Here is a 27,200-nt window from a genome sequence, read left to right as displayed (position 1 = left end):
GGCACATAGCATTGGCCTCTGTTGTCGCTGTGCGCCCCACCTCGCCTCCCCAGCCGTGCCCCTACCTGTAAGCAGACTCAGTGCTCAGGGTCAATCTCTCTGCCCTCACCTCTTGGCTGGCAGAGGTGTTTCCTTTTGTAGATTTCTCCAAAAAGACTCATGGGAACAGTGTTTTCCATGCTGTCGCTCTGGATCAGCAGCCCCCTGGGTACAGCTCTTGGGTTTCACTGCCTCTCATTGGCAGTTGTATAGGTACTGCAACTTTTTCTGCTAGCACTGAATTTTTTTTTTTTTTTTTAAAGATTTTATTTATTTATTTGAGACAGAGAGAATGAGATACAGAGAGCATGAGAGGGAGGAGGGTCAGAGGGAGAAGCAGACTCCCTGCCGAGCAGGGAGCCCGATGCGGGACTCGATCCCGGGACTCCAGGATCATGACCTGAGCCGAAGGCAGTCGCTTAACCAACTGAGCCACCCAGGCGCCCGCACTGAATTTTACTGGGGAAATTTTTTAAAAAATTTTTTATTGTTATGTTAATCACCATACATTACATCATTAGTTTTAGATGTAGTGTTCCATGATTCATTGTTTGTGCATAACACCCAGTGCTCCATGCAGAACGTGCCCTCCTTAATACCCATCACCAGGCTAACCCATCCTCCCACCCCCTCCCCTCTAGAACCCTCAGTTTGTTTTTCAGAGTCCATCATCTCTCATAGTTCGTCTACCCCTCCGATTTCCCCCCTTCATTCTTCCCCTCCTGCTATCTTTTTTTTTTTCTTGACATATATTGCATTATTTGTTTCAGAGGTACAGATCTGAGATTCAACAGTCTTGCACAATTCACAGCACTTACCAGAGCATATACCCTCCCCAGTGTCTATCACCCAGTCACCCCATCCCTCCCACCCCACCCCCCACTCCAGCAACCTTCAGTTTGTTTCCTGAGATTAAGAATTCCTCATATCAGTGAGGTCATATGATACATATCTTTCTCTGTTTGACTTATTTCGCTCAGCATAATACCCTCCAGTTCCATCCACGTCATTGCAAATGGCAAGATCTCATTCCTTTTGATGGCTGCATAATATTCCATTGTATATATATACCACATCTTTATCCATTCACCTGTCGATGGACATCTTGGCTCTTTCCACAGTTTGGCTATTGTGGACATTGCTGCTATAAACATATCGGGGTGCACGTACCCCTTCGGATCCCTACATTTGTATCTTTGGGGTAAATACCCAGTAGTGCAATTGCTGGATTGTATGGTAGCTCTATTTTCAACTTTTTGAGGAACCTCCATACTGTTTTCCAGAGTGGCTGCACCAGCTTGCATTCCCACCAACAGTGTAGGAGGGTTCCCCTTTCTCCGCATCCCCTCCAACATCTGTCGTTTCCTGACTTGTTCATTTTAGCCATTCTGACTGGTGTGAGGTGGTATCTCATTGAGGTTTTGATTTGGATTTCCCTGATGCCGAGCGATGTTGAGCACTTTTTCATGTGTCTGTTGGCCATTTGGATGTCTTCTTTGGAAAAATGTCTGTTCGTGTCTTCTGCCCATTTCTTGATTGGATTCTTTGTTCTTTGGGTGTTGAGTTTGATAAGTTCTTTATAGATTTTGGATACTAGCTGGGGGAATTTTCAAGAGTTTGCCCCTCTTTTACGTGATTTGATCTTTTTGCCTGGTTGCAGAAATCTTACCCTCAGGGTCTGTCTTGGTACTAACTGTTCTGGGCCAGTTTTTCCTGGGATACAGTGTGTCCTTTTAGTATGTGGATACTTTTGTTTCAGAAACATCTGGAAGTAGATCTTCATGGAATGTTTATGAGCAACTCTGCCTGTTTGTTTGCTTCAATTACAGTTCTCCTTTCTGCTCATGCTGCTGGCCTTGGCTGTCTTCTGTAGCTCCTGTTCGCTCTCTATTCCGTTGAGAACCCCTTTCCCATTTCATTATATGTGCTTTTTTCCACGTCCCTCCGTTTTGTTCCTTACCATGCTTTCCACAGTGTCTCTTCTCCCTTTTGTTCCTTTTTGTTTTACCTTCATTTCGGTTCATTTTTTCCTTCCACTTCTTCCCTGAGCTGTGCTAATTGATGCCTTCTCTTCTCCCTGTCATCTCCCTACCTCTCCCGTGAGCGCTTGCTCTTCTGCTCTGAGCTCTCTTTTTTTTTTTTTTTTTTTTTTTGTCAGAGAGAGAGAGAGAGCACAAGCAGGGGGAGTGGCAGGCAGAGGGAGAAGCAGACTCCCCGCTGAGCAAGGAGCCCGATGCAGGACTCGATCTCAGGACCCTGGAATCATGACCTGAGCTGAAGGCAGATGCTTAACCGACTGAGCCACCCAGGTGTCCCTCTGCTCTGAGCTCTTGCTTCATGGTTTTCTTTTTTCAATTTTGCAAAAGATTTTATTGCTGTTCATCTGCTCTGCAGCAGCGTTTTCCAGTGTGTAGTCTTAGTCTGCCTTTTGGTTTTCCAGTTTCTTCCCTAATTTTTTTTTTTTGTATTTCTGTATATATCCTGTGCAGATTTCATTTTTATAACTCCTCTTTAAATAGTGAGTTTTTCAGGGACTAGCTCTTTGCGGGATGCTTGTATAGAAGAGGTACCAAGTCTGCGTGCCATGCTCGCTGCAGCCGTTCTCATGATTCAAGGTTCTGGGTGAGTTCATTTACCCTTTCTCTCTCTCCAGCCAGCAGAGATAGGCATCTGTGAGCTTTTCCACGATGCAGATGCTGCCACAGAGTTTAACTCTGTGAGGCAAATATAGCTGGTTTGTGTGGTTTCCTAGCTCCAGGTCCACGGACATTTCTGCCTCTCAAAACCAGGAATCTGTTTGGTCCCAGAGAGCGTGTCCTTTACCTACAAGAAGTCTGTCTGGACAGCTCTTTCTCTCCAGCTCTCGTGTCCCCTCTCCGTAGTATCCGTTCTTTTCTTTCTCTAAAGGAAAGGAACCTTGTTTGAGCTCCCTGCCTTTGACAGCTTTTCTAGCTGTTTTAGAGTCTGGGATTTGGGTTGTCTTCCAGTTTTGTTGAAATTGGGAGTTTGCATTTTTATTTATTTCTCCTTTTTGCACTTAGAACACATCTTGCATAGCATTTTAAAATTATGATTTCATGATGCAGTGTTCAAATCAGAAATCTTAACTGACATTTTCTGTTAACCAGTGGCTGGTCCCCATGATATTCTGTATTAGGCTTTCTGCTACACCTTCTCCATCCAGCCTCCACCACCACACTGCCTTCCACCTTCTAAGCACCTAAAGCCCCAGGAATATGCTACTCAGACTTACGAAAAGCCTTTTCATTCAGTCAGTATGCCTCCTCCTCCCTGGGCAGTATTCTAGGCTTTGGGGATAGAGCATGGAAGAATTCATACAAGATCTCTGACATACCAAAGACAAGTCTTAAAATGATTCTGTTTGGACTAGGGGTAAGGGGTGGACAGGGCAGAAGACACAGTTTGGGATTTTGACGCATCACGGGGGAAAGGGAGCAGAACATGAGGTTCGGAGTCAGACAGACCTAGCCCCATTACTCTGTCCTGCTTCTGATACGTGTGACATCGGAATAGCTAATTGACGTTTCCATATTTCACTTTCCTCATATATAAAGTGAAGGTCATATTACCTACCTCATGTGGGTATCATAAAATTAAATAAGTTACATATGAAGTGCTCATCATGTAGTAGATGCTCAGCAAGTACTACTTCCCCATGAAGAAGGGGCTCATTAAACAAAAGGAATAAAATACTAGGAGTACTGGTAAATTTTATGTAACATAAAATTTACCATCTTCATTTTGAAGTGTACAGTTGAGTAGTGTTAAGCACATTCACGTGGTTGTGTGACCCCTCTCCAGAATTCATCTTGCCCAACTAAAACTCTGTTCCCATTATGTTCCCATTAAACAAGTCCCCATCCCCTCCCACCTCAGCCCCAGCAACCACCGTTCTACTTTATACCTCTGGTTTTGACTACTAGGTACCTCACGTAAGGAGGTCATGCCGGATCTGTCCTTCTGTCTCTGGCTTATTTCACTTAGCATAATGTCTTCAGGGTTTGTCCATGCGGTAGCAGGTGTCCAAGTTTTCTCCTTTTTTAAGACCGAGTAATACTCCTTCGTATGCATACGTCACATTCATCCTTTTCTCCTTTTATCCATCAATGGGCACTTGGGTTGCTCCTGCCTTTTGGTTATTCTGTGGATAATGCTGCTGTGATGATAGGTGTACAAGTATCTTTTGGAAACTTTTGTTTTAATTCCTCTGAGTATATGCCCAGTGGTGGAATTGTTTGATTATACGGCTATTCTATTTTTAAAAATTTTTTTGAGAAACAACCATACTGTGTTCAGAGGCTGATTTCTTGATGGGGAAATATAAAGAGTATAGTTCCCCAACAAATAATTTTAAAATCAGTCTTGTTTAACATTTTGTTAATTATCTAGATATGAGCGTTTTGCCATCAAATCTCCATTTGCATGTAAGTAATGAAATAATTCCTATTGTATAAAATTTAAGAATGCTGCATGAGTATGTCTATGTAGACAGAAAAGTGATTTGTAGAACTCAATGTAGGCAAATATACTTTGTGTTGACACATATGCTTTTTTAAGATTTTACTTATGTATTTAGAGAGAGAGCACACAGTGGGGAGGGGCAGAGGGAGAAAGAGAATCTCAAGCAGACTCCCTGCTGAGCACGGAGCCCGACGAGGGTCTGGATCTCACCACCCTGAGATCATGACATGAGCTGAAATCAAGAGTCAGAGGTTAACCGACTGAGCCACCCAGGCGCTCCAAAACATACGCTTTTATTACACTTCCTCCCTGAGGCCAGAAGATGTACCCTGGTTATATCAATTAATGCATTCCCTCCACTTAACTAGGGGCAAAATACAGAGAACTGATGTGCCAGAGAGCTTCATGTGTCAAAAATGCACACGAACAAGCACACAGACACACGGACGCATCTTTTGTCTTGACTCTGTTGCCTACAGAGTAAATTGACCCTCAAATCCTCCATGGTCCAGTCTAGACGCTAGACCAGTGTGTCTCAACTGGGGGCGATTTCGCCAGGAGACATTTGACCATGTCTGGAAGCAATTTTGGTTGTCCCAGCTGGAGGGGTGCTGCTGGAATCTAGTGAGCAGAGCCCAGGGGTACTTCCGAACATGCTACAATGCACAGCCCTCCTCCCCAACAGGAAATTATCCAGCCCCAAATGGCAGTAGTGCCCAGACTTTAGGCCCAGACTACCTTGTCAGCATTGTCTCTAGCCTCTTGGTAAATCTGCCATTCCAGCCAGATCCTGGTGCTCCTTACACCCAACACCAGCTGAATTGCTTCCTCCAGTGCCTTTCACCTCAGCGTCCTTCTCCGATGTCAGAGCCCAGCTCAGTCCTCCCACCATCTCCATGAACCTCTCTGGTCTCTCCAGCCACTGCCCTCTTCCTTCTCAGACTGCTAATTTGGCACTTAATTAACAACAGAAGGTGGTACCTGTGATCTTCCCAGCATGACGGAAAGCACCGTGAAGGCCACGTTGATATGATTTGATTTGAAAGAGGAAGCCCCACTCCCCCTATGGACCCCAGCGGGCACCTCTGACCTGACCCTCTGGGGGTTTCCATGGCAGCCCTCCCGCTACCGTGGGCCACAGCGGTTGAGTCAGCACCACGGCTCCGCGGGCACAGCAGTCGAGCACACCGCGAGTCGCCTTTGTTGGGGAGTCCTGGCTAGATGGAACCTGAGCCCAGGTGTGAGCCTGGTACCCAGGCGAGTATTCGTGCTGAGCCTGGTTTCTTACCCGAGCTCTAAGAAAGGGATGCGGACAAGTACAAAGAAAGGCGCCCATTTTGCCGCCAGCGGAGCCCAGGCGGAAGGGTCTATCTTAGGAAGCCTGGGAGACATCCCACTGGGCAGGGCTTGCTCTGCCACAGCTGGATGGACGGAATGCATCCGTGATGGTGGTGGTGATGATATGGTAATGACAGCCATCCTGATGCATTCAGAACGTGTTGTGGGGCAGACGCCAGGCCAGGTGTTTGATATAGGTTATCGCGCTCAGTCCTCACCATGGTTCTGGAAGGAAGCTGGAGGACTGAAAGGATAATTTGCCCAAGATCACCCAGCTAACCGAGCAGAGCTGAAATTTTAAACAAGGTCCGTCTGACTTCAGAGCCTGTGCTCTCAGCCACCACCTCCCTGCCTTGAGTGTGGCCAGGCAGTTCCGCAGGTAAGAATGAGCTATCACTGCTCATGGAAGAGATTCATGCTAGGGAATGCCAGGGCGTGGGGGCCATCCGTGTGGGCTCACTTGAGAGGTGGATGACCCAGGGGCTCAGGTGTCTGTTGGGAATCAGGAGCTGGTGTGTCAGGTCCGGCTGCTGGGCTGGTGCCCGAAAGGCCCATGAAGTCTCCGTTAGGGCCACACCCCAGCTACCACGGGGTGCTCTAACCCTTCTTATTTTTGCTTCCCCTCTAGGTGCACTACATCCTTCAGGAGGTGGTGATGGGTGGGATGGTGTTGGAAACCAACATGAATGAAATCGTGGCTCAGATTGAAGCTCAAAACAGGCTGGAGAAATCCGAGGTGAGTGCACAGCTGTACTTTTGCCCCGGCTGGTTCCAAGAGCCTGGGGCAGAAGGAGGAATGGATACATGTGTTGGTTTGTGTTGCTGGGAAATCTTAGGGATGTTTTTGCTCCTCTTTCTTCCTTGAGTCCATCAAAACGAATTGACTTGAAGGCCAGTGCTGAAAATTAAACATGTAAGCATTAAGGTTAAAAGTGTGAACGGAAAAGTCAGATGGCAGAGGAAGACAAACGGCTCTGGGCTTGGGGGATTATGGCCCATGTTTGTGGTTTGTCATTCCTCCTTTCAAAGCTACACATTCCCTGGAGGGAGACAGAATGCCCTTCTCAGGTCCCAGCGTGGTTTCCTAGTGCTGTGGCAGTCTGATCTCCCAGCGGCCATTTCTCATGGTGTCTTTCAGAACCTCGGAGTTGCCAGTTGCCTTATTTCCAGTTAGCCTTCTACTCAGCTGCAGTAGAGTATGGGCTGGGTTTGCAAATAACGTACCCCAGCCCACCCCCACATAGTGCTCACAGTCAGGGCACCTGGCTGGCTCAGTCGGTGGAGTGTGTGACTCCTGATCTTGGCGTTGTGAGTTCAAGCCCCACGCTGGGCATAGAGATTACTTAAAAAAAAAAAAAAAAAATGCTCACAGTTATTTCTGTCCTACCCCTCTGAGGCCTCTCCATCACCTCCATCAGCCTTCCTGGAGAGTAGAGGCTACAGGCATACACCTTCACATGTGGCAGAAATAGCAGAGTAAGTTACCTCTTTAATGAGCTGAGCATCTTCAAGAGCGTCATTGCTCCTTGTAACAGAACTTGATCTTGCAAAACCAGGGATTCCTCTGTCTGTGAGGTCTGGCGGTCCTGCTGAAGAAGCTTTTCCAGACCACAGCTAGAGTGGCACGACAGTTCTTTGAGGGAGGCAGGCCGGGAAGCTTCCAGGAATAGTGAGTGAGTCAGAGGCAAGGGGTTTGGAAAGCAGAAGAATGCAGACGTGCTGGGCAAGAGTGGAACTGGAGTCAGTCTCCTGAAAGCAGTCGGTAAGGAGGAAATGGTTCTGAGAGTCTTGTCAGCTTCTCCCCTTCTCTGCGCACTGCAGGTGAGCCAGAGGGGAGCACCGACCATGGCCGCCTTCCTCTGTGTTTGTTACCAGCCCTTCCGTGGCCGTGGGTACATCAGACCCATGTCCTTCCTCCCATCTTGCTGCCACATGACATTTCCAAAGCCAGCTCTTTCCCATCTCACGGTGTTCGTTGGCAAGCAGTTGCCCTAAGCTCTGACTTTCCTTTTCCTTGTAAGAGTTTCCCTGTGATTGCACTTGTCTCTAAGAGTCTTGGGGAAGGGTTTTGTCTTGGAGCCTGAAAAGGGCCCCCAATACTATGACTCGGTTGAACCATCTCAGGTTATTGCAGCAAAGCACCTGCAGTGTTCCGGGCACTGTTAGGTGCTGGGGCTACAACACTGCGTAAGCCACAGCCCCTCCGGGAGCACAGAGTGCAGGTCCCTACCCCATGGCTCCCGTCAACCTCGAGATCGTCGTGTTGGCTACCTTTGAGGAATAAGGACGAAAAATCAAAACACGCATCGTGTGTGTTCAGTGTGGACGCTTTCCAGGTCTCCGTCGCTGTGTTTCTAAGCATTAGGGAGATGACAGTGTGTGTCTCATGCCCCTTCCCATTTCTCCTCAGGGTGGCCTTTCAGCAGCCCCTGCCCGGGCCGTGTCTGCTGTGAAAAACATCAATCTGCCGGAGATTCCTCGGAACATCAACATTGGTGATCTCAACATCAAAGTCCCCAACCTGTCCCAGTTTGTCTGAGGGCCCACGGCTACTGAACTGCAATCCTTGAAGCAAGCCAAGCCGGTCCTGCCACAGACCCCACTCTGAGACTTAGAAGGGTCAGGCCCTGGGCCCTGCCCCCTGCTGCCGTGGGGTCGGGGGGGGGGGGGGGGGCGTCCCGGGTTCACGGCTAGCGCCTACCGGCCTCTGATACATGTGGCCACTGCAGATGGGGGGGGCCCCCCCGGCTTGCTCCGTGGGGGTCCACATGCCCGAGCCACTCGTACCTTTACCTCCCGCATGTAGCCACTCCCAGGGACTGGGCACTGTCCGGGGGTCCACCTGCTTCCTAGAACCCACCCCTAGGACATTCTCTGCCTAGAGTCTGCATCCTTAGCACCGCCATGCTTCTGAGGTCCTATAGCATTCACTCTTGCTAACGAGGTGCCATAGCTAGAACAGGGCCGACCCTTCAGATTAGGGTATGTGGCGAGTGGCAAACGGGCAGAGTTTGATGAGAACCAGAGTTGCCTCCTGGCTCTACCAGGGTTGTCATGCCCCGAGTCCTTTCGTCTAGGCCAGGCTTCTGGTTCCCACCACCTACGGAGTATGTTTCCCTCACTGTCACAGTCCTAGCTCTGTTTGCACAGGACTTGATCCAGATCCTGAACCTGATACGTGCTGGTAGGGAGAGCACCCCCTTCCCCACGGCTGTTTCTCCAGCTCAGCCACAAGGTCCCTTATCAAAGGGGAGAAGCCCTGCGTCTGTGGAGGGCAAAGCTGACCTGTGGAATATCTCAGAATTAGGACTCTTTCCAGGTTTAAATACATTCTTCTCATGAGGAGCAGATGGGTCAGTTGCTGTGTTATAAATGATGAGTTTTCTCCATACAGGAAAGCCACGGCCATCTACACCCGCTTGTGGAGCAGGAGAGCCTGAGCTGGGATCACTTGTTCTAGAACTGGCACTGGGCAGGCTGGGGACACGGGAAGCGTGCTGGCCAAGACTGGTGGCAGCGCCGTGTCTTCTCCCTAGCGCGGGAGCAGTCCCTCCCTGAGCTCTGCTTCTGGGCCCACGCTGTTCCCCACCAGGTGGCTGGCTTTGGAAAGCTGTGGGTTTTTACACGTGATGAGAAGCTTCCTTCTGTGGGTAACTTCGAGCTCAGACTGCGCCTTAGAGTGGTGCCTCGTCCAGCACCGCCTCGGCTGCCGGTCTCAGGGCCTTGGGGAGCTCAGCGCACCGTCACGGCAGTCTCCCGGCTCGGGGCTTTCTCGTGCCTGCTGGCCGGGGGCCCAGGCTCTTCGCCCAAGCCTGCTGCCGCTGCAGAGCCCATCTGAGATGGCGCCCGCGGGACCACCGTGCTTCTGTGCTTGGTGCCCAGTGCTCCCTGCGGCCTCTTGTCCTCACTCTTTCAGTCCCTCCCTGGTAGCCTCGGAGGCGAGTGTGCTGATCAGAAGGTAGGCTCTCTTCGTTGGAAGAGAGAGATGGAGGTCACTCTATCTGATGTCACCGCTGATAGCATTCTTTGAAGGGTTTAATTTTTTTTTAACAGACATTCCAGGGCATTCACATCCCTCTCGCACATTTGCTAAATGTGGAATAAGAAAGAAGGAAGAAGACTCATGTTTACTTTGCACGTACTGGAAGGCAGTGTGAGCAGGATCCTTCCACAGCCCTTATAACAGACGTTATTGTCTTCATTTTGCAGGTGAAGAAAATAAGACTCAGAGAGGTCAAGTCACCTGCTTTTGGTTACACAGGGCTAAGAATTGAGATTCTGCTTGCCTAAATCCAAAGTCCATTTTCTTTCACTGCTCAATGGCTTCTCCCAATTTTATCCTCTTTGTTATAGATAAGGAAACCGAGTCCGAGGGAGGTTAGTAGCTTCTTACAAACCCTGATCAAACCGGGCCAGTTTGCTCACGGGACCAGTGACGGTGTCGTAGAGGGCGAGAGCTGGAGGCCCCCTGTGCTGGCCTCATGAGGGGACAGCAGCCCAGAGTGTTAGGTGTTGTATTGAGAGTCACAAAGCTAAAGCCTAGTCACTTTTCTTGAGTTTATTTCTTTGTTTTGTGGTTTCATGTATTACTTCAGGACAGCCGGGTGCCCTGCATTGCCCGGGACAACCTTCCAGTGTTCTTAGCTGCCAGAGACCGTTGCTTTCTGCCCTGTTCCCACAAACCACTGACTGGTCCCGTAGACCCCCAGCAAGTCAGCATCCCAATCACATCCCTCAAACTGCCTCTAAAAGTGGCCTAAAACTTCAGCCTGCTTTGCTTTTTTTTTTTTTTTTTTAAGATTTTATTTATTTATTTGACAGAGAGAGAGACAGGGAACACAAGCAGGGGGAGTGGGAGAGGGAGAAGCAGGCCCTCCAACAAGCAGGGAGCCTGATGCGGGGCTCGATCCCAGGACCCTGAGATCATGACCTGAGCTGAAGGCAGACGCTTAACAACTGAGCCACCCAGGCGCCCCCAGCCTGCTTTTTTATTTGGAAAACTCCCATCTCTTTGGACAAACCACAATAATTGTTCATTAACTACTTGAGGTTGCCTGCAAATCCAGCTAGATCTCTTGTCTGCTACCAGCAAAACCATAACCTTTTCTTTTTTAACTGAAAGGAAATTGTATGCCTTTTTTGAAGAAGGATACAGATTCTGCTGCTTGAGAGATGTCAGTTATGAAAATAGGGACTGGGCCTAAATTTGGGAGTCCCTGGCTCTGGACGGTTTACACTGAGGGTTTCCTGAAATGGGACAGAATACTGGGTTTCCAGTGCTCACTGCCCCTAATTAAAATCTGAAATTCTTCTGTTATGCTGCTTCTAAGTGCCTGGTGCATGTCAGGGTCAGCTGCCTGATCTTGTCTCTGCTGAGGACCTCTGAGTGCCCACACTGAGTGACTGGCAGTCTGAATTTGTAGTGACTGGAGTTGGTGACTGTGTTATATGGAATATTTAAAAGATAAGAAGCCCATTTCCCACCGCTAGCAGCTCCCATCATGCCCTTCTGGCCATGCTCTAAACAGCCTTAGTTCGAGCTGCTGTAACAAAAAGACCTTAGACTGGGTGGTTGAACAGACATTCCTCACAGTTCTGCGGTCTGATCAAGATCACGATGCCAGCAGATTTGATGTCTAGTGAGAACCTGCTTCCTGTTCTGTAGACTGCCATCTTCTTGCTACGTCCTCACGTGGCCGAGAAAGTTCTGGGTTCTTCATCCCCTTATAAGGGCGCCAGTCCCATTATGGGACTCCACCCCCATGACCTCATCCAAATCTAATGACCTACCAAAGGCCCCCCTCCAAATACCATCACATTGGGGATTAGACTTCAGTATCAGAATCTGGGGGACACAGATGTTCATCCATACAGGGCACCTAATTCCTTACCTTTCCTCTTGGCCTCGTCATAGCCCTGTGCTTGTTACATTGAGGATTAAGTTGGGATATCTTGAGTCTTCTCAAGTCCCTGTTATTCAGGCCTCTGCCACTTACAGAGCCAGCCCTTCCCCCCATCCCCAAGATTGATTTATTTACTTTAGAGAGAGAGAGCACAAGCAGGGGGAGGGCTGGGGGTGGGGAGAGAGAGAGAAGCAGACTCCCTGCCCAGTGGGGAGCCCAACTCGAGGCTTGAGATCACGACCCAAACCGAAACCAAGAGTTGGACCCTCAACTGATTGATCCACCCAGGCACCCCTGGACCAGTCTCAGAGGGGGTTTCCTTAGTATAGCCATCTGTCTATGGCTTTCCAAATAGGATGCATCAGTGGTGCCTGAAGATAAAACTGGGAGTGAATGTGATAGCCAGGATGGAGAGCCACTTAAGTATGAGAGCAACCCAGAGGTGTTGTCAGCTCCCAGCGAGTGCCCTGCTCTTCAGCTTCCCATGCCTTCTGCCCTGCCTCCCGGGTTGCCTGTCTCACTGTGAGCACGGTTAGTCAAGTGCCCATACACACCCATGTGCCACCTGGCCCATGCTCACAGGCTGCCAAGTGGCTGTCCCCCTGCTCGAGACTTTGCCCTCTGTGGAGCACAGAAAAGCTCCCATCTACTGTGTTCTGTCAGCAGTCGGCAGATATGCAGACAGGCCCCCTTTAAGGAAATAGTTCCATGGAAATGATTAATCTTTTCCAAAAGACTGCACATTCTTTGCTATTTCAGTGAATCAATGTTTTTAAAAGGAAATATATTCATGTAGTTCAAAATTTAAGGTAACCGAAGGCTGTTCAGCCAGATTCCCACCCTGTGCCCACAAACCACGAAGCCCCTACCTCTGATAGCAACAAGTGTTTCCAATTTAAAGGATTAAGAAATAAAGTCCCTGGATTTTTATTACCAAAACCGAGAGTGTTCTCTTTCTGAAAGAGTTACAGCGTCCTGGGATCGAGCCCCGCATCGGGGTCCCTGCTCCGGCAGGAAGCCTGCTTCTCCCTCTCCCACTCCCCCTGCTTGTGTTCCCTCTCTCGCTGTGTCTCTCTCTGTCAAATAAATAAATAAAATCTTTAAAAAAAAAAAGAGTTACGTTCTTTTTGACTTTGGTGATTGGCCTTAGCCTGTTACAGCCATGCCACCCCCTGGACAGAGGAGGGGCCTCTCAGACCACCCCACATAAAGTAGCTCCCCTCCTTCTGCCTCCCTACCCCAGCGCTGCACTTTGTTTTTCCATGGCACTCCAGCATGCTGTATATTTGGATTGTAACTAGTGTCTGCCCCCCCGCTAGGATCTGTGCCCCCCAGGGGCGGGCTTCATCCCTCATTTGGTGCTGTGGGGACAGTGCCTGGTGCATACTGCTCAGTCAGGTACTGTTGAGTGAGTGAGGGTGGAGGGAAACCGCAATTCCTTCTTAGGAGAACATGTAGCTTGTGCTCTCCGGGGCCCTGTGCTTAGTCCTTTGGGAAGGAGAACCAGGGCAGTGGCGTTGGGAGTAGCAGGAGGGGAGGGACCAGGTGAAGGCCTGTGAGGGCTGAGGGAGAGGAGAAAGGCAAAGCTGATGACTGCGGAACCCACGTGACGGGAGGACCGGCAAGGGTGTTACTTGAGAGGGGAGGAGGTGGTTTGGGCGGAAGAGAGACCCAGAGTTCGGATGTGGACACGTTAGATTGGAGTGGCCTGAGGGTAGCTGGGGCAGACGTCCACCAGCCAGCTGGGAGCCTGGGAGTGGCCAGGAGAGGAAATGGGCTGAAGCTGTGGGGGCGAGCAGTGTGGCCGAGAGATGACGGGAGGGTGAGGACACAGCCGTGGGCAGGGGAAGGGAGAGGAGAGAGTGGAGCAACCTCACGTCAAGGGAGGGGCGTTCAGTGGGCGAGACCAAGGGGTTGGGGACGAAGAAGATGTGGCCTCTGAGCTCGCAGTTGTCCCCAAGTGAGTCAACACAGCGAGGGAACTTGAAGGGTGGTTCTAGCGAAGTGGCAAGGCGGTCACGTAGGAGTGTGGGTCATAGCCCCACTCTGGGACGCACAGAGCCTGCAGAAGGTCAGCGTCTGCAGCCAGAAAAGCAGGAACCAGGTACTCCTGCCTCAGCGTTGTGAGGGTTAACTGAGAGAACTGCTGTAGACCATGGAGGGCCCCCTAAACTGGCTGCCATCACCCCGGGGGCGTTTAGCAGAGGGAGTGGCAGAAGATGCGGGAAGCCAGGAGGTTTGGTGGTGCCGGGAGGGAAGATGAGAGAGGGCGGGAGGCGAGCCAGGGTGGGCCTCCCAAGACAGGCGGCTGGCCTGGCCCCACCAGTGAGGCCAGGCTCATATCCAGAGGCCTCCACTGGATAAAGTGGTAGCAGAAGTAGGGAGGCTCTGGAAAGCAAAACTTTTCTTAAAATGAGGAGCAAGCTTCTCTGATCAGTAGGACGTGAAGTGTGGGAGACACGGCCTGGAACCCCCAGTCAGCAGGAAGGTGAGAGGTGCTGCAGGCACAGTGGAAGGAGTCTGTGTTTGGCCAGGACTGGGGTGAGGGCCTCTGGTCAAGCAGGCCTGGCTGCTTCCCATGAGAATTGGGATCTTTGGGCCTTTGCTAGAGCAAATCTTACATTGTTCAACTCTGACATCAGCCTGGCCTCCTGAGAGCCTTAGGAATAGGGATGCCCTCCCCTGCCTCCTAGGATTGGGCCACAGCTTCAAGAGGGCAGGTTGAACAGGTAGACTTCTCAAAGACGGGGGTTCACTGGTCCTCCAGATTGAGGTGATCCTCAAAATACTTGCCCACCAGCATGGCTCAGGCACTGACCGATCAGAGTGGAGGTACCAGACAGGGAGTGGGGGTGTTACTGGTGGTCCATGTTGGCCTCGACCAGGAAGGACCCTGCCTCTCCGGAGGCAACAGAAGAGAAAACCCGGGAGGCAGCCACTTCTTTACCAGCCTGGGTGCAGCCAAGATGAGCCCCTGGGTTTGCCTGTGTGGCTTGGTGAGTCAGCGTGCCTCCTCCAACGTGGGGCAGTGCCATGGGAGGGGGCCTTCCCACACCCCATCTCTGGACCCTCACAAGCCCGCAGTGAGGCTGGAGGCCAAGAGACAGCCACAAAGCCAAGGCACGCCCCACGGCCAGAGACCACTACTTTTGCCCTGGGCAGACTGGGCGTGAAGCTCTCCTCCAGCCTCTTGGTCCTGAGCACTGGGCCCTGAATGCCCTTCCTTTGACTCCTCCCCAAGCCTCCGGGTAGTGCCCAGCTGGCCGCCCGCCACACGACTCTCGCTCGGGCAGCCTGGCATGAGGTAGCTGCCTCATGCCAGGCTGAGGTGGCGGCGACACGTACAGCCGGGGAAGTAATCTTTCCTTGCTCGGGAAACTGAGACAAGCTACTATTTGAACTGTCAGCTGCTTAGCCAGCTTTCCTGGAGCTTCCTTTGTGTGGCTGGGAGGTATGCCAGCTGCTTTCCCTGCACCCATCCCCTGGGAGGAGGCTCCCACCCCAATGCTGGCCTGGGGCACTTTGGGGCCTTTTCTGCTGAAATTCCCCTCCTGAATGTCCCAGCCTCCTCCTGCCTCCCCTCCAGCAGCTGGGCCCTCCTGTGCCCTCGGAAGTGCCGACCAACCCATCAGCTGTTCAAGTGCATGACGATGTCACAGCTTTGGAAGGAAATCCCAAGGTCCAAAGTCTATGCCAAACAGGCAAGCGCCACAGTGATGCTCCCTGGCACCGAGCAGCACCTGGCTCAGGTTGACAGCCCAGAGGGGGCCTCCCTGTCAGGTGCACCGGAGCTGCAGGGCTCGGGGTCATACCTCACTCCCAGCCCCCAGCCCCCAGCCCAGCCCTGCGGAGCTGCTCCGGGCTCCTGTGGCCCCAGAAAGGCCACGGACCCAAGGCCCGGCTGGGCTCCCCTGGCCTCCCAGTGACCTCTAGCTCCCATGTGTCCTCGGAGGTGGTGCCTTTGTTCTGAAACTGCAGTCCCCAGCCTTGTCCCTGGTTGAAGCCTCAGGTGGCCCAGCCCCTATGTTCTCCCCCCTACAGAGCCCCCAGGGTTAAGCCCCCTCCCTGGGAGCCCACTGCCCACCAGTTGCAGATACTGTCTGATAACCAACTGACTGTCCTGGAACCCTCATGTCACCCCCACGTCCCCCCATCCCCTGCCTGGACACCATCGCAGCCCCTCTACTGTTGCTCTACCCCCCCCTTTGCCTCCTCATGGCCTGTTTCATCACCCAGCAGCCAGACTGAACCTTCTGAAGCCCTCTGAAGCCTTCATCAGACCACAGCACTGCCCTGCAGCGTTGAAAACCTTCCAAAGGCTTCCTGCTAGCCTCAGAACAAGACACATGGCCCTGCCTCGGTGCCCCCACCTGGCTTTCTGTCCTCCTCTCCTGCCGCCCCGTCTGACTTCCCTGCTCCGACCGTCCTGGCCTTCACGGTTCCGTGAACACGCCGGGCTCGCTGCCGCCGCGGGGCCTTCACCCTCGCCTCCCCGCGGCCGGTCTTCTGGTCTCCCTCACTTCGGGAGAGCCTCTGCTCAAATGTCTTCAGAGGACCCCCCTCCGCCGCCTGCTTTCCCAGTCAGCCCCTCCCCCTCCCCCTGCTTTGTCCTTCTCGGCACCTGTCACCTGACAGGACAGCCTGTGTAATGTCTCTTCTGCTTTTTTCACTATTTACTGCTGTTGTTCTGCTGGTACCCAGCACAGTGCCTGACTCCCGTTAGCTGTCAGTCAGTAAATGAGGGCTCCATGCTCGAATGCACGTTCCCGTTTCCCTCTCAGTGTGCGGAAGCTCTGCGCTCACTCCAGGCTTCAAGGCCGGAAGCTCTGTGGGGTGGGAGTCATGGGGCCTGACTTCATGACTCACTGTGTGACTCCGAGTGAGTCACTTAGCTGCCTGCTTCAAGTTGTAGGAATAGTGTATGAGACATAGACAGAAAGCCCTAAATGGGGTATAAACTTGGTTTTGAGTCCTGGCTCCAGCAGGTCAGCTGTGTGACCTTCGGCAAAACACATAACCTCTCTGTGCAGGTTCCTCATCTGTGAGATGGGAATAAAATAGCTCCCTTGAATCAGTCGAGCTTCTTGGTTGCAAACAATAGAACCTACCCAGTCGCTTCCTAAAGGGCTATGGGGAAGCTCTCACAGGTTCAAAAGGAAGGTGGAAAGCCCAAAACCAAGGTGACCAGGACACAAGGAAAAAAAGTCCTCCGGAAATTATCACCGACACTGCCAACCCTGGACCCCAGGGCCGCAGACCCTGCCGGCCTTCCTTGAAGACACAGACTCCTAGGCAGGTGCCTCTGATTGGTGAAGTTCAGGGGCTGGGACTGGAAGTAGAAGAGGCCGGCCCCAGCATCACACAGTGGGGAGCTTGCCGAGCGAGGTGGAGACAGCTGTCCACCACATCGCGTGCCATGGCCTGTTGTGCAGATGAAGACTTAATGCAGGACTCTCTTCTACAGCTGGTGGGAAACTGTCTGGCAGAATCCACTGGAGTTAACATGCTTATCCTAGGACTCTGTGGTGCCAAATGAGTGCACGTGTCCAACCAAAAGATGTGGACAAAATGTTGATAGCACTATGCATAATCGCCAAGAATCAGGAACAACTGAATGCCCGTCTAAATGGTATGCATGAATATTTATTCATACCCTGGAATGCTGCACAGCCATGAGAAAGAGCTGACGACACCAACATGCTGCGACGTCATGAGATGTCACGGTGTCAGACATGAACAGAACGCCGGACATAAGAAACCAGGCACAAAACAACATAGATTGTGTGATTTCACTTATTTGCACTGCAAACATGGGCCATGTGAACGAATGGTATTAGAAGCTGGGATAGCGGGTATCCTTCTGGAAGCTAGAGACCGAAGGGAGCAGGAGCGGGGCTCCTGGGGTGCTGGGCATGTTCACTTTTGATCTGGGTGCTGGTTTCACTTGTGTGTTCCCTTTGTGAAGCTTCATTGAGTTCTTCACTTATGATTTTGTATTTTTCTCTAGGTTTGTTAAACCTCAATAAAAAATAACATGGATTTGAGAAGAAGAAAAAAAAAGAATTAATCCATGGGAAGCACTGCCTGGCCCATGGTATGAGCTGAATAAATGTTAGGTCACTGTCGTTACTGTTGTCCTTGTCACTGGTTGGTCTCTCCCACCCCACAACTCCCCTCCCTGTCCTCTCAGACTGGAAGAGACCCACATGTCTACAACCCTCGGTAGACAGAGCTGGTACCACCATCCAGAGACTGAGCTCATTTGTGGGGAGATGGAAAAAACCTCCACGATTGTACATCTCAGCTCCTTCTATCACGAAATTAGCTAGCTACACACAAAGGCCAGGGGCCCAGAAAGTGTAAGAGTTTGCAGATTAAGGGCTCTTGAGCAGCTAGAGTAGGTGCGGAGACATCGAGGCCAGGGAGGTGACCAGAGCTGGGGCCTTGCAAGGCTATCCTGAGGACAGCAGGAAGCCAGCAAGCGACTGTGTGTATTGGTTGTGCATAGACAGGGTGATGGTGCGTCCCGTTTTGCACCCTGGCTTTAGTGCAGAGAATGGAGGAAAAGGGAGGGAAAATATCCCAGGAGGCCTTCAGTGGCGGCCCAGACCAGGTCAAGGTGGGACCATAGAGCTAGACATGGAGGTTGCGTGGGACGTCATGGGGTTAGAGCTGACAAGGCTTGCAGCTCGTCCTGTGGCATGGAGGGAGGTGATGACCAGGGCCCTGGGCAGCCATGGGGATAATGGGACCCTGTCTTGTTGGGCACCGAGGGAGAAGCAGGATTGGGGGTGGTAGGTAAGTTAGGTTTGGGAAGCAGAGCAAGAAGAGATGAAATGCAGTGGGCAAAGTCTGTGGAGGGCCGGGTCACGGAAGGGAAGGGGAGCCATGTGCTCAGAGAATGATTAGGAGAGTGGGGGCCATGGAAGGAGGGTTTCTGGGGCTCAGTGGGGAGGGTGCACAGAGTGGGTTGTGGCCAAGGATAACAGCGATGTGGGGCCTGGTGGACTTAGCTAATCTCTACATTTCCAAAACTGTGAACTGGGTACTGGTGAATGGGAGGACCCTGTCCATGGGGAGAAGAGAGCCCAGTGCAGGGTGGTGGTGCCTGGGACATCAGCTGGACCACATGTGAGGAGCATTTGCATGATCTCCATCTCGCAGAAGGGGTTAATCCGAAACAGTGGTAATAATAGGGAAAGCATCAGTGGTAGACGTTACTACTGTTCGAAGGATCCATTGCCTCTCTTACTCTGGGGGAACGTGACACTTCCCACAACTTCGCCATCAGGCTTGACGACCCGACCCTAAGTGAGGTGCACCACTTCTAAGAGGAAACTTTGTTACTGCAGCGTAGCGGGACCTCAGTGGACTGCCTCAGCAGCTCCTGGGTTTGGGGCGCTTCCTCTGCACCAGGTCCTATGGGGTTAATCCTCACACAACTCTGTGAGCACAGCGGCCAGACATGTGATTGCATTTATGTACAATTTGAGAAACATAAACTAATCCATAATGACAGAGAGCAGGTCAGTGTGGCTGCCTGGCGATGGGGCGGGGAAGAGGTGGGGTGGCAGGAGGGATCACAGCGGGGCTCGAGGAGACTTTTGGGTCGCCAGGTACCTTCAGTATCTTCATTGTGGAGAGCGCGTCACGAAAAGGTACCTGTCAGGACTTGTGGACACTGCATGTCAAGTGTATGTCAGTTTCAAGAAAACCGTTCTTAAAGAACACCCAACTCTGCTAGACTGGAATTCTAACGAAATTCTTATCCCTAACTCACAGATGAGGAAGATGGGGTTCTTCGGGATTAGAGCACTGGCCGACGGTCACACAGCTACCAAAGGGTGGATCCGGAAGGTGAGCCCGGTGTGCCCGAATCCCAAACCGTGCCTTTCAACCTTGAAGGAGTCCGCATGGCTGGCAGGGTCCGAACATGGGCTACATACAGGAACCCCAGAGCCAGCCCCTGCTTAAACATGAGGTTCCCCAAGAGTCACGCTGGGATGAAGGGGAGGTGGGCAGACCCCAGGCCCCAGTTTTTGGAGCACCCACATCTCCTGGAAGAGTGGGGGCAGCGGCGGCGGGGGTATTCCCTCACTTAATGCCTCACCACAGCACTGTGAGGCAGAGTGCTGTTTCTATTGGCAGATGAGGAAACTGAGGCACACAGGAGCTACCTGCCCACTCAGCTAATCAATTCTCACAGCCAGGATACAAAGCCTGATCCTTAACAGTCACTGTCCACACTCTGCCCCCCAAAAGTACCAGTGTTGGACACAGGTCTGGCCTCTTTCCTGAAACCTTCAGCCAGGTGCAGACCCCTCCAGAATCCTCGAGTGGGCTTCAGTGATCACCAGGCCCATGGCCTCACTTCTCCTGTGGACAGCAGGTCTTGGGGACCACATTCTGTGCAGATCCGAGCGTCAGGGAGAGGACCGACCCATCTCCAGAGACCTAGGCCAACGATGGGGGGGGGGCCTCTTTCCTAAAACAGCTTGGGGCCCTTCTTGGGATCCCTGGAGCACTAGGGGCAAAGCTGGGCAGGTGGAGACCCCAGGGCTCTGAAGAGGAGAGCTTCCAAAATGGCGCAGCCTGAGAGCCTTGCAGCAGGTCAGTGGGGGGTGCGAGGGGAGAGGTCCCTGGGTTGAGAAGGGGTCAGACTGTCCAACACCTGGGGTTTCGAAGAAGGGAATTCTAGAAAAGGTCTCAGGCTGCCGGAGCAAGAGGAGGAGGCCCTGGAGGAGAGAGCCGGTTGGAGCAGTTCTCCCTGGGGTGAGGTGGTTGGGGCCCCAAGGGCAGGCGGGAAGGACACGTCACGACTTTTCCTCTGACGCTGGAGGCAGGGGAGGCTATGACATGGGGTGTGGCGTGAGGGGTCGGGGTGCTCTAGGTGAGCCACGGGGGGAGTGGGCAGAGGCTGGCCTGGAAGAGGCTGAGGATGGGCTGAATGGTGGCCCTCCAGAAGCTAGGTCCACATCCTAATCCCTAGAATCTTGTGAACGTGACCTTATTTGGGAAAAGAATGTTTGATAAAATGAAGTGAAAATTCTGGAGATGAGATCCTCTTGGATTACTTAGGGAAGCCCCACCTCCAATGACAAGTGTCCTTATAAGAGACACCCCAAGGAGAAGGCCATGTGATCACAGAGGCGGAGATGGGAGGGACACAGCCACAAGCCAGGGACCGCCTGGAGCCACCAGAAGCTGGAAGAGACAAGGAAGGATCCTCGCCTGGAGCCTTGGAGGGAGCATGGCCCTGCTGACACGTGCATTTCAGACATCTGGCCTCCAGACACTGAGAGACTACATTTCTATCGTTTTGAGCCACCCAGTTTGTGGTCATTTGTTACCGAAGCCCTAGGAAACCAAAACAGCGGAGGTGAGAACTGGCCTATTACAGATTCTTCCGCTGTACAGCGCAGCCCCTGGGTGGGAAAGGACGTTCACAGACCGGCAGGGGGGCGAACGGAGGGAGAGGAGGGGAGCGGGGCGGCAGTGTGGCGGCCTCGGGCGGGCTCAGGCGGGGCGGGCACAGGAAGGCCTACAGAAGGCGATGGATGGCCAGGGCTGCGGGCAGGAGGTGGGCAGAGGCCTGGAGCTCTCAGAGGGATGGGAGAGCCAGGCTCCAGGAAGGGGATTCAGGAAAGGGCACTTTCAGGAGATGGCAGGGCCTGGGAAAGGATGTGGGAGGATGGCCAAGAAGGCAGATAGGGAAAACCCCAGAGCTGCCGATTGCCGGGGGGCAGAGGCCCGGGAAGAGGCAGGGCCAGAGCAGGGCACAAACCTTGCCAAACTGGTCAAAGATGGACACTTCGACGGCGGGGGTCATCACTGAGGGCTTCCTGTAGGGGCCGATGGTGGTCAGCGCTGTACACACTGTTTCTCACGTACTTCTCACAACAACTCCATGAGGGACTGTGCCCATTTCACAGATCCTCATCTGTGAAGGCTCCAGGGGAAGTAACCGCCCAAAGTCAGTTAACTTGCTGGTGCGTGTCAGACCCTGAGAGGAAGCCATGTGCCTGACCGCAAAGCTGGCCTCCTACTGAGCACCCTGGCCTGCCCTGGGGAGGCTCCCCGGAGTGGGGTTCTGAGGGAGCTCTAGAATGGGAGCCCACCAAGGGGTGCAGAGCTCACTCTGCCTTCCTGCCCTGCCTGCCTGTCCCTTCTCACCCGGGCTCGGGACCTCTGTCCCTCCCACTGTGCTCTGGGTCCAATCTGTCCCTTCTGCAGTCCAGGACCCTGCTGGGCCCAGCTCCACATCAAAAGCCCTTTCCTGCTTCCTGCCTGGCCAAGGCAATTTGCTCTCAAAGCTGCTCTGTGTCCTCCTTTTTTTCAAACAATGTGTTTTTAATCAATTTTAGAATAAAACCCAAACTGAATTCTTGAAAACAACAGCAAAGAGAAATAATAATAAAAGCATCCCAGCTCCAGCAGCCGCTCGGGTTCACCCTCCCTCCCTCTCAGATAACCTACCTCCTCAAGCCTGTAGTTCCTGCTTACCAAGCCTTAATATCCCCAAACTGCCCCCTCCTCCACTGAGTCTCTCCACCTCTGGAGAGCCCATACCCCGTCCCAACAGCTCTCCCAGCCTCCCACCTGACTCTCCTCCAAATGGGTCCCGGACTGTCCCCCAGGAATGTAAAGGGCAAATCTATCTCCAGTAGTGTCTGTTTCTCAAAATTCATCAGGGACTCAGCATCCCCTAGGGGCAGCGCCTAAAATCCTTAGCATGGCACCCAAGGCCCCAATGTCCCATCCTCACCTGCCCCAGCCTGATGCCCCACCATGCACTTGACCCTCTGCCTTTGCAGATATTGGTCCCTCTGCTCAGAACAACCGCCCTCCACCTGTCCACTAGGCTAATTCAACTCCATCCTCGAGACTCAACCCAAATAGCTCCCCGTTCACTGACCCTCTCCTGCCCTTCCCAGGCACAGAGCAGACCTCCTGCCACTGTCACAATAGTGTGGAACTTGGTTCCTTCATTCGCCTGGTAAGTGCCAAGTCTCATGCTAGGCACTAGGGTACAGTGGAAAACAGTACTGATCCAGCCCCTGCACCCTTGGAGTTTATGAGCCCTGCCACTGATACGTAGGTAGACCAGGAGTCCCCCGGAACAGGTCCCACCTGCATCCACAGAGCCATGCTTGGTGCCCACATGCAGTGTATGCTCCTTAAACTTGTTTGTTGATTGACTGACCGACCAAACGAGTGAATGAATAACAATAACCCTTTCTCTATTCACTCTCTGGCTCCTGGGCAGGGACTGTGTTGGCCTCAGAGTTAAATCACCTGCTCACAATAGGTGTTTAGTTCTAGGACACATTGTTCCCCCAGGGGAGGGGAGTGTATAGGGTAGGGACCCTGAGGGATGAGGAAACTGAATGCTCCTGGTCTTCCAGGCTGGGGACCCTAGGAGTCTGCACCCCTCTCCTGCCTACTCCCACACTCTTTCTGAATTCAAGGGGAGATGGAGACCTTGAAGGGACTGCCCTGGTCCTCAAGGGACTCCAGCTTGGAGGAGGGGACTTGAGGGAGGGCCCTCATTGAGCTGCCCTAAGTTGTTCCCTGTCCCACCGTGACATCAGTCACTCCCCGCCAGGGCTCTGCCCAGCAGCCTCAGAGCTTGCAGCGGGGATCAGGAGCACCCAGGGGCCCCACACGGGATGGGCAGGGCCTGGCTGCTTCCATCTCCCCCTTCCCCCTGGCTTTTTTGTATCCTTTTCTTTTAAATACTATTTTACTGTTTGGGTGGTGATTGCTACAAAAATAGTCTATGTTTGTGCTACAATTTAAAGAGTACCCAGGTATATAAGGAAACAAGGTCAGTCTCCCTGCCCTCCCTGCAGCCCCACTGCATCAAGTTCACTGAGAACACTTAGGTTAATCATTTGGCACGTGACTTTCCACTCACGACACCACCCCCAGGAGAGTTCTTATGAAGATGGAACAATAGTAAATGTGTTCCTTTAGCACATGCTTTTTTTTTTTTTTTTACTTACAAATATCCACGGACATCATTCCAAGGTAAATATACAGAATTAACTCATTCTGTCTAACTGCTGTGTAATGCTTTGTGTGGATGTTTCTAATAATTTGTTTAAATGGCATGCTATGGACACTTTGGCCTTTTTATATTTTTCATATGATGAGGAATGCTTCAATAAACATCCTGCTACACATCCTTACATTTTTAAAAAGATTTATTAGTTTACTTTAAAGGCGGGGAGGGGCAGAGGGAGAGAATCTCAAGCAGACTCTGCACTGAGCGTGGAGCCCAAAGCAGGGTTCAATCTCACGACCCTGAGATCATGACCTGAGCTGAAACCAAGAGTTAGACGCTTAACCGACTGAGCCACCCAGGTGCCCCATCCTTATACTTTTAATAGGTCTTGCAATTGTACTTTCTCAAGCAGTCAGACCAATTCACAAGTGCTCTAAGAGCCTGTCCCCCACACCCTTGTCAACTCTAGGTGTAGTCAGTTGTCTAAACTTTTGCCAGTATCCTGGGGAAAATTTGACATCTCGTTTTGAAATTGTGTTTCGACTAGGACTAAGGTTGAACACCTTTCCATGTATCAGTTGGCCTTTTTAATAGCCTTTTCCACAAGTCTTTTGAGTCTAATCCTTCATCCAGTTTTCAACTGTGGCATCTTTATTTTTAAAAATCACTTTGGTAGCAACTTTTTTAATGTTACTGATATTCTTTGTTATATGTACCTCAAGTATTATAGCCCAGTGCAATTGTCTTTTGCCATATGGAAGATCATATATACTTAAATCATTTTTAACTTTTTATTTCAGAAATTTGAAAACATACTCAAAAGTAGTAAGAACAGTATAATAAACTCCCAGTGTACCCACCTTTGAGTTCCCACAGTGATCAAGGTAAGGCTGATTTCCCCCCAGTATGAAGTTTTCCTTTTGATGTTGCTTGTAGTGGTTTTTGCAGTGCAGAGATTTTTGCTTTCACGTAGTCAAATTTCTTACTTTCCTTTTGTGACTTTTGGGCTTTGTATAATTCTTAGGTCTTTCCAGTCCGTGATTATTAACAAAACAAAAACAGATTCTTCCACTACTTCTAAAACATGATTCGTTATTTGTTTAAATGATGACATAGTATTTTTTCACACGGAGGACCATAATTTATTTAACCAGTCCCCAATTACCGAACATTAAAGTTGCTTCTGGTTTTCCTCTATTTTAAATCCTGCTGTACTGAGCAGCCATCCCTGACTTCCCCCTGCACCTGGATTATTTCCAAGCAAACCCCAGACATCAAGTCGTTTCATCTGCAAATATAGAAAAGTTAAACAATTTTTATATTGTAAAATCTGTTAATCCTCTGGTCTTTTTGCGTTGCACTTTTACTTTTGTTTTGAATAGGCAGCATATTCACATGGCTCAACATTCCAAAAGGATGCATGGAAAATCTGCTTTCTACCCTGTTCTCTATCTGCTCTGTTCCCCTCCTGGAAAACAATCAGTGTTATCAGTGTCTTTTCTATCTTTAGAGTCATTATTTACATATGTCAAAGTGAATTATGTGCTTTTTCCTGCTTAAAATACAATTGATAATCTACTTGAACAATGATCTGTTTATTTTAATTTTTAAAACATTTATTTATTGGGTGCCTGGGTGGCTCAGTTGTTAAGCATCTGCCGTCAGCTCAGGTCATGATCCCGGGGTCCTGGGGTCGAGCCCCGCATCGGGCTCCCTGCTCCGTGGGAACCCTGCTGCTCCCTCTCCCACTCCTCTTGCTGTGTCTCTCTCTGTCAAATAAATGAATAAAAAAATCTTTAAAAAAATTTATTACTTTTATTGCTTAACAACTTTTTATAGGTAGCACCCCAGCTCTTTTTTATAGCTACCTACATTCCTCATTGCACGGACCTACAGGGAGCTCAGTTACCCTGTCTCTGCTGGTGGACTTTTAGGTTCATTCCAGCTACAGACAGTTTTGCAGTGAAAAGCCTGATGCATGCACACTACATATCACTTCTGTGTGAGGGTATCTTTAGGATAAATGTGCAGAAGTGGAAATGCTGAGTCAAAGGGAACATGTGTTTATATGTTTGATAAATATTGCCAAATTCCTTCTATCAAGTTTAAATCCATTTACACCACCAGCCAGCCAGGCGGGAGGGTGTATGTTCTCTCCCACCCTTGCAAACCTAGTGTGTTACCAAACCTTGTTGTCTCTGCTGATCTGGTAAGTGAACAATAGTATCTTTGGAGATAAAATTTTCATTTATCCTTATAAGGGAGTTTTGAGCATCTTTTCACGTGTTTAAGATACGATTTGAATTTCCCCTTTTCCTATGAACTGTTTCTTCATATCCTTTGCCTATTTCTCCCTATTTGAGTCGTTATTGGTTCATTTAAAAATGATTTGTGGGACCCCTTTTATGTATTAGAGAACTCATCCCTCTGCCTATGTTATGAGTTGCACAACCCACCCTCACCCCTGCACACCGCACTCCCAGTTTAAAATTTCTCTTTTGACTTGCCTTGTGGTAGTTTTTGCGATGCAGAAATTTTTACTTTTTTGAGGCTTTAGGTTTTGTGTAATACTTAGAAAGGATTTCCCCATTCTGGTATTTATGTTTTTTGTTTTTTGCTTTTTCATTCTCCCATGGGCTCATTCAGCAGTTACAAAACATGATTTGTTTTTCATGGTGGGATAGTATTTCATATGGGAAGACCGTTATTTATTATGGTAGCTGAACATTTAAGCTATTTCTGATTTTCCTGAATTATAAGTCATACTTTCAGTGAAGAGCCTTGTCCGTAAATATTCTTTTTTTTTAAAAAAAGATTTTATTTATTTACTTGAGAGAGAGACAGAGAGAGCATGAGCAGGGGGAGGGGGAGAGGGAGAGGGACAAGCAGACTCCCCGCTCAGTGGGGAGCCCGACGTGGGTCTTGATCCCAGGATTCTGAGATCATGACCTGAACCCAAGATCATGACCTGAGCCAAAGTCAGAAGCTTAACTGACTGAGCCACCCAGGTACCCCAGATATCTATTTCGTTAGGCTAGATTCCTGAAAGAGACCTTCATTCTGTCCTCAAACTGCCCTCCAGAAAGCTGGGCTGCACTTCTGCCACAGAAGCATGTTTATTCCTCTCAAAATGACCTCAGAGCCTAAAGCAGAACAGCAGGAACCCAGGGCGGAGGATTCTCTCCTGTCCTGAGGGAACCTTTCCTTGGCTTCTCAGCCATAGAGCAGATTACGTGAGATATGCTGGAGGAGGGGGCGAGGCAGGATGAGACCCGAGAGAGAGAGAAGGAAAACCCACAGTAGCTGCTGGGGTCTCACTCAGAGCCTACCTACTCTTACTTTACACACACTTCTATATTCCAATAAATTTGTGACCTGGCTTTCAAGAGCACAGCAACAAATTAGGGAGGGGAAGCAAGACTGCTGCTTAG

At 50.8% G+C, this 27,200-nt stretch overlaps 1 protein-coding gene across 6 annotated transcripts in view; it reads left to right on the top strand.

The window, feature by feature from the left end:
• The window catches only part of LOC110572383 (AP-3 complex subunit sigma-2), a 55,514-nt gene extending 46,309 nt beyond the window's left edge, over positions 1 to 9,205 (top strand). For 3 of the 6 annotated variants that reach the window (XM_044917754.1, XM_044917751.1, XM_021680671.2), the window contains 2 exons: positions 6,488 to 6,595; positions 8,270 to 9,205. In XM_044917754.1, the coding sequence (XP_044773689.1) occupies positions 6,488 to 6,595; positions 8,270 to 8,398 (237 nt within the window). In that variant the 3' untranslated portion in view covers positions 8,399 to 9,205. Of the gene's footprint in view, positions 1 to 6,487; positions 6,610 to 8,235 lie in introns of all 6 variants that reach the window. The other 3 variants (XM_044917753.1, XM_044917752.1, XM_044917750.1) reach the window with 2 other exon arrangements.
• The last annotated feature ends 17,995 nt before the right edge of the window (positions 9,206 to 27,200 follow it).

The sequence above is a fragment of the Neomonachus schauinslandi genome, chromosome 9, assembly GCF_002201575.2.
Source record: "Neomonachus schauinslandi chromosome 9, ASM220157v2, whole genome shotgun sequence".
In the NCBI taxonomy this organism is placed as follows: Eukaryota; Metazoa; Chordata; class Mammalia; order Carnivora; family Phocidae; genus Neomonachus; species Neomonachus schauinslandi.
This window is presented reverse-complemented; position numbering and strand designations above follow the sequence as displayed.